This window comes from Monopterus albus, unplaced genomic scaffold, assembly GCF_001952655.1.
Source record: "Monopterus albus unplaced genomic scaffold, M_albus_1.0 scaffold271.1, whole genome shotgun sequence".
Lineage (NCBI taxonomy): Eukaryota > Metazoa > Chordata > Actinopteri > Synbranchiformes > Synbranchidae > Monopterus > Monopterus albus.
Window position 1 is genome coordinate 476,819 of NW_018128151.1, and position 9,799 is coordinate 486,617.

Consider the following 9,799-nt stretch of genomic DNA (forward strand, 5'->3'; position numbering starts at 1 on the left):
ACATATACAGTAAATGAACATACTTTCCAGAAGGCCAACAATTCACTAAAAATGTTTTTTATAGGTCTTATGAGGTATTCTAATTTATTGAGATGCACCTGTATCACAGGAAAGCATTCAAAGTGACAGACTGAGGAAAACACATGGGCTCAGTGTGTGTGTGTGTGTGTGTGTGAGAGAAAAGGCATGGTCACACATGGGCGTCTAATCTGTGCAACGTGAGTTTTATTTACCAGGCTGAGATGCAGATAAGTGTGGACAATCTCAGACACCACCACTGAGTCTGTCCTCTCTCTGCTGGATCCACAGTGTACACACACCTACTTCACAGCCTTATGGATCTACTGGTGGAATTACTAGGAGGGGGAAAAGGCACTCAGTGGAGGTGTGTGTTCATTTTAACAAATCTGGGAAGACAGGAGTGAAATGAATGTCAGTGCCTATGTGAAAGCATGATGGTGTGACAAAAAACAGAACCGGAGAAAAACAATCAGTGGTTATCTGAATGCATTACAGTCTGCATGGAGAACACCTTCCTGCAACAGGAACTAACCGAGACCTTTCCCACAGTTGTCAGTCACGTCACACGGTGCTCTGCTCTCTGACTGGTTACTGGACTTAGCAGGCCATTAAAAAGAGAACAGAAGAATCAGCTGCTAGCACACAATAATACATACACACAGTCACACAGCTACAAGCCTTGATGAGTCAAAAGAGGGACTGCGATGGAGGGGAGGATGGAGTGGAAGGGTAACAAGAAAGCAGACTGAAGCAAGGGAGGAAAGAGGTCACAGGATTGGCAGACTGTCCTCCACTTCACTGTGTTGTTAGCAGGGCTAGTTAGCCTCTGACTAGGTTCTCCATCGCCACCTGTCACCTTCATTTTCTGTCTCTGCTTGCACTCACTGTCACCCTGCTAACTCTTCCCACGTCTCTGAGGTCTTGTTAGGGATTCTCAGCCATTTTCCTGCACATGCTTTCAAATAGGACCTTCTGGTCTCTTAAAAACCATGCTCCTCCCCCCTTCACCCCTCTGTTCCACTCTGCTCTGCTCTTTTCATTCTCTTTAGGGAAAGGACAGATGAAGAAATAGGAATAAATGGGAAACTTGTCTACTTACTTCTTATCTCCCTGCAAGAATGCTTACAGTACACCTCTTGTTTTTAAAATCCAATAGAATTCCTGTAATTCCCTTTCCCTATTGCATCCACTCACTTTCCTTACTTAAATGGCCTCCAGGGAGAGCCAGTACAGCTGACTGCTCTCTGTGACTATCTTACTCTAACAGTGTAACACAAAGCCTAACTGTACTTGGATAGCACTTTGTGGCAAAGAATGCACTGACAACAGGCATTCAGACAAACAGTGATGCGAAATCATTCTGGGAATTACAGTCCTTGTAAAACATTCTCAGAAATCTCAGAAAAGACTCCACAAGTAAATGAAGCCTTATTTTAATGGAGCCATCATTAACAGTAAACATGTTCTGAGTCAGTCAAGGCAGAGCCATTTCGCACTCTGTGGCAAACCTTTACTTCTCTACATTCCCAGTGTGCCTTGAACACCTGTCAAGCCAAGATTATGACACTGACATGGATGATACTGGACAGTGTAAAATAAAGAGAGAGTAGAGAGAGTTTAGAGAAGTGTGTCAAAGAAACCATGGGAAGACTAAGGCTTGCTTGCACCAATATTAAAACCTAAAAATGAGAAAGCGCTACTGCAGTCTAAGCTGACAAATAGGAAACACAGGGTTTTCACTGGTCAGACACATGCTCATGAGAAGTAAAATGAGTTATGACATTGGAAACACAGAGCAACAACTGCCAATAATGACAGTAAAAATGGTGATGATGACAATGACAATAATACTCCTTAACAACTTTGGTAAATGATTTTCCAATCAAGTCACTTCTAACTTCTAAAATGTGAATACTTGCTGGTTTACTCTGTGATGGTAAACTTGATGGTAACCTGTGTACTGAACTGTTGACTGGGTAAAATGTATAAATACTCTACGTCAAAGTGTTAAGACAGTGTGATAGGCATTTCTCTATTTTCATATATATAATAGGCATAATGAATACTCAATTAATCAAGAAAAAAAATTACAACACAAAGAAAAATCATCTGACATCTGTGGCATCAGCAGGGCTGAAAAATCCTGACCAATAACTTTTTTGGCCTGAGCAAAACCACTGAATGGCCTGCCTGTCAAACCAACTTCTTACTTGTGCGCACTCTGCCCTTGCACTCATTTGTGTTCTCACATACAGCTTCCCAGGGTAATGTCTACAGAATTTCAGGGTTCCATGAATGTCTGAAAAAGGCTTTAGCCTACTAGTTCAGAGTTGTACAAGACTCACTTGTATATCCTGTTTTCTTCTTGCCTAAAAGTCAATAATGGGTGAAAAAACAACTTAACAGTAACTGGAAACATTAAAAGTCAGTCAGTAAGTGTTTTCAACCAACTCATGAAGCTAAAGTTAGCTTCACTAGTTAGCCAACTACTTACTCATGACAGATGACATTTAAGAACATAAAAACACCAGCTACACCTATTTCTTAAACCAAGGACCTACTGTTTCCAAAATGTATAAGAATTTAGCATGGTAAATAGCTAATGCTAAAACAGGGAGGCAGGTCTAAAAATCATAAAGTCAGTTTATCAAAACTGTCAATCATATAATTGTGTCCTCACCATTGTTCTCCCCCCTGCCTTTTGTTAACCTCATCAGTAAAATCTCTGTGTTCACAACATATACATGTGACATCTTGTAACTACATGCGCTGTTTGATTTGCATATGCATGTGTGCATATGTTCCAGAATGTGTTTATATTTTGCATCTGACAGCTGTGGGAAAGGTCTCTGGCATATGCTGGTGGACACAGCATCACAGAAAGTGTGTGTACCTGCTGATGTGTGTATATGAGAGAGTGCATCTCACAGTTGCTGCACACAGCAGTGTTATTCCTCTGGGAGGGGGTGGTATCTCTTGCCAGAAAATGACACTCTGTGTGTGTATGTGTTTAGTGTTGCTGGATCATCACATCTCAGCCTGGCTAGCAGAGCTGTTGCTGCCACTGATGGCTGGCTGTTCTCACAACATCTGGAGCTACTCTCCCTTCTCTGTCTTATTATCCTTTCCAATCTCCCCCTGAATTTCTCAATTTAATTTAATGCATAAAATGGCTATTTAGATTATGTTAATTACATAGAAGAAGTCTTAATCAAATGAAAGAGTGCTGACCCAGAAACACTTGACTGTATAAGGTAACTGCAGGTTTCACAGGAAAACAGATGCCAAAACAGTCAAGTTTAACAACTGGAACATTAATTTTAAAAAGTTACATTAGAAACAATAATATAAAAATGCTGAGAACATGCTAAAAGATCCCTATACCCCCACCATTTCTGCTATTTCTTTAACTTATAAACTACTACTAATCTGAGAATCCCATCTGATTAACCTGACTGCCCAGTATTGCACTGCTCCCAGCTGGATAGTACAAAACTTACATAGTAATAGATTCATCCTGATAACAGCTCTATCTGGCTCAGTCTCTTGTCCCTGTGCCTCTGCAGGGATCTGAAATGGCCTGATGTTACTGCAGCCACCGCCTGCTACTGCACAACTTATCTATATTTCAACAGGGCTCTGCTGAACGAATGCGTGTTTGTTTGTGTGTGTATGTGGCCTGGTGTTACTCATGTTGTGTGGACATAAATCTGTTTATACAGTCACACTGTGGAGACTGTGGAAACTTGATGGTGCCAAAAAAGCAAGTCCCCAAAATGTAAATCATGACATTTTATTGGTTTGAGGTTAGGGTGTGATTAGGGTTAAGTCTCCAAGAAATGAATATATGTCAGTATAATGTCCCCTGAAGTGATGGAAACACTACATACATGCCTCTCTGTGTGTGTGTGTGTGTGTGTGTGTGTGTGTGAGAAGGAGAAATACTATAGTGAAGTTGATCAAGAAAAATGTGAGTGTGTCACTCGACAATTACTGCTTTAATTTACTGATCTAATTTTGGTTATGGAGTGGGCCAATAAACAGAACTCAGTGAGGGCTCTCAGACAACAGGAACGGTGAAGATGTAGATGTGTGCAAGCGTGTTTTGTTTCAGTTATCACCCAGTATGCAAAGCAAAGCACAGTAATGTAAAGTAAGCAAGCAAACAACAATGCTGACCCTGGGTTTTGCTCTTTCTTTGTCTCCTTCTCTGTTCTGTGCAAAAGAATATGACCCCCTTTGGTCTGTCAGCCACCACCTTGGACTTTTAGCAGACAAGTGGTTCTTTGTGGCTGGTTGTTTGAAATGACTACTCACGGTTTGAAAAATGCTTATTATAACCTTCACTAGGTGGCAGGCGGAGCTAATTTGCAAACCGACAGCAAAGTGTCATTGAGGGGGGTAAAAAAAAAGGTAAGAGACACCACATCCTATCCCATTTTCATTTGGTTTATCAGACAAAGAGTAAAATCTTAATGCACCTGTAGAGCATAAAATCAATTAACTATGGGTTTATAGCCTACATGTTAAACTGTTATACATATAAAAAGGAACGCAGAGAATTCTCTTAAAGTTCAAGGGTGAACCTACAGTATTTAGAAACAAGGCCATAGGAAACAGAAATGTTGGTAGACCATATTGAATTTAAGACTGACTCAGACTGAAAGCTGTCCAATTCATAAACAGCCTGTGTCAGGGCAGTCAGGAAGACTCATACAAAACACTCATATACACAGAGAATCACTTACTGTAGATGTTAGGAAACATCTTTAAGGTCAATTCATGCCTATTGTAAAGAGATAACTGGGAAGTTAATACACTGAGGAGCTGAGCAGAGCTCAGGCTGACATTTAAAAAACCACAGTTAAACCAGCCAACGCTCCAGGCACTATTCTAGGTCGATGTGTTTTTGTGAGTTCTCATTTCACAGGTTACTGTGAGTCTGTACTGATATTGGAGTAAACCAATCCATGTCTGTGCGCTCCTAGTTGATCTTTGCCTCTCAGGTTTGCTTGAGGATCCATGACACATTTGTCCTGATGAGTCTGTCAAGATGCTGAATCACTCTCTCACACAAAGACACACACGGGATCTAGAAGACTTACCTTATATGGGAGGAAGAGGGAGTTGACTGCTGCAAGAAGACTTGTGGTGTCCGGAGCACCCCTCTGGCCACAGATCACAATCTAAAACCAAAAACAAAAGCAGAAGAGAAAAAGGAACTAAGGGAGAGGACAGAAAGATGATGAGATGAACAAGTGTGAACAGAGTGAAATAACAGGGAGAAGGGAGTGGAGGAAGTAATAGAGGTGAATACTGTATTTGTAGCAGTAACAGTGACTGCCTTACCTCACCTCACCCCTGAGCTTGTTACCCGCACCCCCTCACCCCTATTCTTCCTTTGCAGATCATGTATGAGTATCCCCTCCTCCCTCTGTTTCTAATCATGTTATTTCCTTCTCTGTTCCTCTGATTCTACAACACACAGGCCTTCACAATAAAAGTTTTCTTAGTGACCATCTTTGGGGTAACTGCAGCCATGCTCTGCTGTTATGCAGGTTTAACTTTCTGCAGACTAACTGTGTTAATATTTTAAATGCAACTGTATAACTGACGCTGAACTGCTCAAACAGCTCATTAAATGCATGACGCCTGTTAAAAAAAAATAGAGAAAAAAAATTGCATTTTGAGAGTCAGTGTGTCCAGATCTAGGTAAAAAAAAAAACATGGATAGATATAATAGTTGCTTGTATAAGAAGACACTTGAACAGGTTTTTAATCATGGTGATCCTTGCTTCCCCCTACTGCAGATGTAAGATAAGCTAAAAAAATACAGACATTCAAGGCCTATTTCTACACATACTCTATACACAGCTTTGCCTACTACGTCAACAAGAATGACAGAGTACAGTTGTAATGGCCAACACAGCACACCAGGAGACTATATGTCTGAATTATTAGCTGCATAATCCTGGAAAAAGAACCTGGAAGCTTGATGCCTACATTTAAACACATGTAACTTCCTCTGGTACCTGAACTTGGATTGTATGCATGTGACTGGATGTGAGAACAACCTGTTTAAGAGTGTAGTGCTGGGCCATAAGAGCCCGGACCATTTCAGGCAGGGCTATGGGAACTCTGCTCAGGCGGTCAGAGAAGGCTGCGAGCAGCTGCTGGGACCTCTGGAGCCACTCCTGTCTTCCAGTGTATTGGGACAAACGCAGGAGATTGGATGCTGATACTGAGTTAGCACTGGGCTCAGCCCCATCCTGATCTGAAAACCACACAGAGATACATAACATTCTCAGGCTTTGTGTGTAAAATGTGAGCTTTGAAACCGACTTCTGTGCTTGTGTGAACTACAGTAATGCTCAAATAAAATGTATAGGTTCTCTCCCACCTATTTTCTCTGTTAAAGCTACATTACTGAATGTGTGAGCACTTGAGAGATTTCAAAATAAGCTAAGCACTCTCCTTTGGTCTCCACTAGCTCTGGGGAAACAAATCGGGATTTGTTGCAACTATAGCAAATGCTCCACTAGCTGTTTGGTGCTGGACAGACTGTGTATGTTGGGCTTTCTAAAAGTTTTTATGATGAAAAAAGCAGCCTGGTGAGAGAAATGGGTAACTGAAATGTGAGAATTCTTCACTGGGTCTTCACTAGCAATCCATTAATATTAAAGTAATTTGACTCATTGTTTATATAAAGCCTGAATTGTAGATACAGCCCATTCATTAGTGGCATTTCAAGTGCCTGTACCTCCATAAATTTTGTCACATTAAATATGATGTTAGCTTAATTATCTAAGTTTTACTTGTTTATTGTTAGCCCATGTTTACTTTGTCAGAGAAAATACACAAACTCAAATATACCTTATGTTCCGATTTCCTTTCAGTTTTGTATGTGGCAAACACTGTGCAAAGATTTCGCACTCGTGCCACTTCCTATCAACAAGATACTGGACAGAAATGTTTATACATTTACAGATTGTACAGGCAAAATATTATACAATGTAAATACAAACAATAACCAACAAGCGAAACCATGGCATGAAGACAAACAGAAGATGTATGTGTTAAATAGAATGGGTAGACAACAAATTTTATTCTTCTACTTTATCTGATATAGGTAATAAATCTTAAAACAAATGTGGTGTCTAGTCTAAATTAAGTATCCATTACAATCTGTCAAACTAACAGAAAAGCTGCCAGAATCTGTGCCTTCCCATCATGTCCCGCAGTAGACAACAATTCCAGAGTTGTGTGTGGTGTGATGTGATGAGAAGGAACTAACAGCTGACCTCATGACTTGGTCCTGTTAAGTGAATGGCCCTTATCTCTTATCAGTGTCCACTGAGAGCCTGGAGGTGATCTTCTCATAACCTCTGACCTTCCTACATGCCTGCTTCTTAATGTCTTGATGCCTTTGCCTGTGAATATGTCTAAATGTCAGAGTGAAAGAATTTTTAGGTCTCCCATCCCTCTGGGATGTGGTAGAAAAGGAGACAAGCAGCATGAATGCACACCCGACAGATCTGCAAAAATTACCGTTTTGGCTACCTAGTATTAGTATGCTGTTCCTTAAAATGTAGACATGCATGAATACCCATGCACAACTGAACTGCAAAAAATAATTAGATTTTATCCTGCAGTATTGTTTCAGCTGAAGAATCAGAGCAGTAGTTTGCTTTCATGGGGTGGGACCTTAACCCCACACCAAATTTGCTATTAGCAGTTGCTGTTTGCTACGTACCATTGGATGTGTTGCCAAACTTTCCACAGTTTTTACAACACATACAGTACATGTAATCTATAAATAAGGTTTAGATATGTGAAAGGAGGTGTGTGTGAGCTTGGCCACATGATGTGATAACTGATGTTGCTCATGCTTTTGATACAAAATGTGCTGGATATTAATATTTGATAACACACAAAACAATTGGGTTATTCAATTGGTTTTGTTTAGAGATCTGTTCAAAAGTTTTGATAGAATATATGAATAAATGTAGCTAGTAGCATAATATAAAACATGGGTAGCTCTCAGCTGCTTTCATTTATTTCAAAGCAGCTCTCTGAGTAAAAAGGTTGGAGACTGCTGTTTTAAACACTGACAGAACTGCTTCCAAGAGATGACAATACAGTATATCCCAGAAACATACCCACGGCACTAAAACACCACTCCCACTTTTAACAAGTAGCTGATTCTTTTAAATCAAAGCACAGAACATTTACCGTTTATAATTTTAACCTTATTGCTCAAAAACAAATACACACAGAAGAGCACGTACAGCAAGGCTGTAAGATGTAGCGTGCCAGTGTGGCAAGGTAATCCATCTTGCAGTGACAGACGACGCTGCTGGGATGGGGGTCCACACTGCAGCGACTGTAGCGTCACTAATGGGTTTCAGACAACAGCACCGCCACCATAATGGCACAGTCAATCCTCTCAGATGAGAAACCTCTCACACATCAGCTCCAATAAACACACACAGGTGCAGCACCCAACTCCCACACACACTTGAGTTAACACACACATGCAACCATCATCTCTGATCTGTCAACACCTCTTAGAAAGAATACCTATTTGCTTTTCACTTGTTCCCCCACCCATCTGTGGTATCTGGGCCCTGTCTGAACTGTTACTAAGCTACTGTATCTGTCGCAAGCTCATGACTTTGTGTGTGGGTGTCATTCTTTTTATATACAGGGCCACGGGACCTGGAACATTAACTCTTCCAAAAAGAATCCTCAGTTGGAGGGTTTTGCTTTTTATGCAGAGGTTTAATATTAACACATGAAAACTCGCGTGGTGCTACTTTCAAATTAGCCAGCCTGAAGTTGACAATATGAAAATCTCTCAGCCCCTGGAGATGGTTTGCACATTCAAAATGTAGCTTATAGCATTACACAAACCAAGAACCACAAATTTCCACATTTAAAAAAAAAAAGAAAAAAAAGGGGGGAATCCTGTAAAACAGGAAAATATGAGATTCATTCAGCTGGGAAAAGACCGGCCTATTGGCGGCACATATTCTTAGAAAGATATTAGGCTGACTGGAATAAGAAGAATAAAGATGGCAGCTGTAAAAATAGATGGCTGCTGTCAGATAGGGCAGCTTGACAGCAAACCCCCACCCCCCAAAAAAACAAAAGAAACAGGCAACTAGATCTAGACTGGAAACTTTGATGTGACAGATCAAAGATGAACGTCTGCATGTCTACAAGGCGTCAGCTTCTCTGAACTGCCAGCAGCCATTAGTTAGGAGTGGACTGGCAGCTGAAGAAGGGTTGCACTGCATGTCAAGGTCAGACCCATTTATACAGTGGGTACAGAAAGTATTCAGACCCCCTTAAATTTTTCACTCTTTGTTATATTCCAGCCATATGCTAAAATCACTTAAGTTCATTTTTTTCCTCATTAATGTACACACAGCACCCCATATTGACAGAAAAACACAAAATTTTTGACATTATTGCAGATTTATTAAAAAAGAAAAACTGAAATATCACATGGTCATAAGTATTCAGACCCTTTGCTGTGACACTCATATATTTAACTTAGGTGCTGTCCATTTCTTCTGATCATCCCTGAGATGGTTCTACACCTTCATTTGAGTCCAGCTGTGTTTGATTATACTGATTGACCGTGATTAGGAAAGCCACCCACCTGTCTATATAAGACCCTACAGCTCACACTGCATGTCAGAGCAAATGAGAATCATGAGGTCAAAGGAACTGCCTGAAGAGCTCAGAGACAGAACTGTGGCAAGGCACAGAT

The 9,799-nt window shown here is 40.6% G+C and overlaps 1 protein-coding gene across 1 annotated transcript in view; it reads right to left on the reverse strand.

Moving 5' to 3' along the window:
* The window catches only part of spata20 (spermatogenesis associated 20), a 38,801-nt gene that overhangs the window by 10,513 nt on the left and 18,489 nt on the right, over positions 1–9,799 (reverse strand). The window contains exons 14-15 of the mRNA XM_020622038.1: positions 6,096–6,295; positions 5,127–5,207 (exon numbers count right to left, since the gene is read on the reverse strand). Of these exons, the coding sequence (XP_020477694.1) occupies positions 5,127–5,207; positions 6,096–6,295 (281 nt within the window). The remainder of the gene's footprint in view (positions 1–5,126; positions 5,208–6,095; positions 6,296–9,799) is intronic.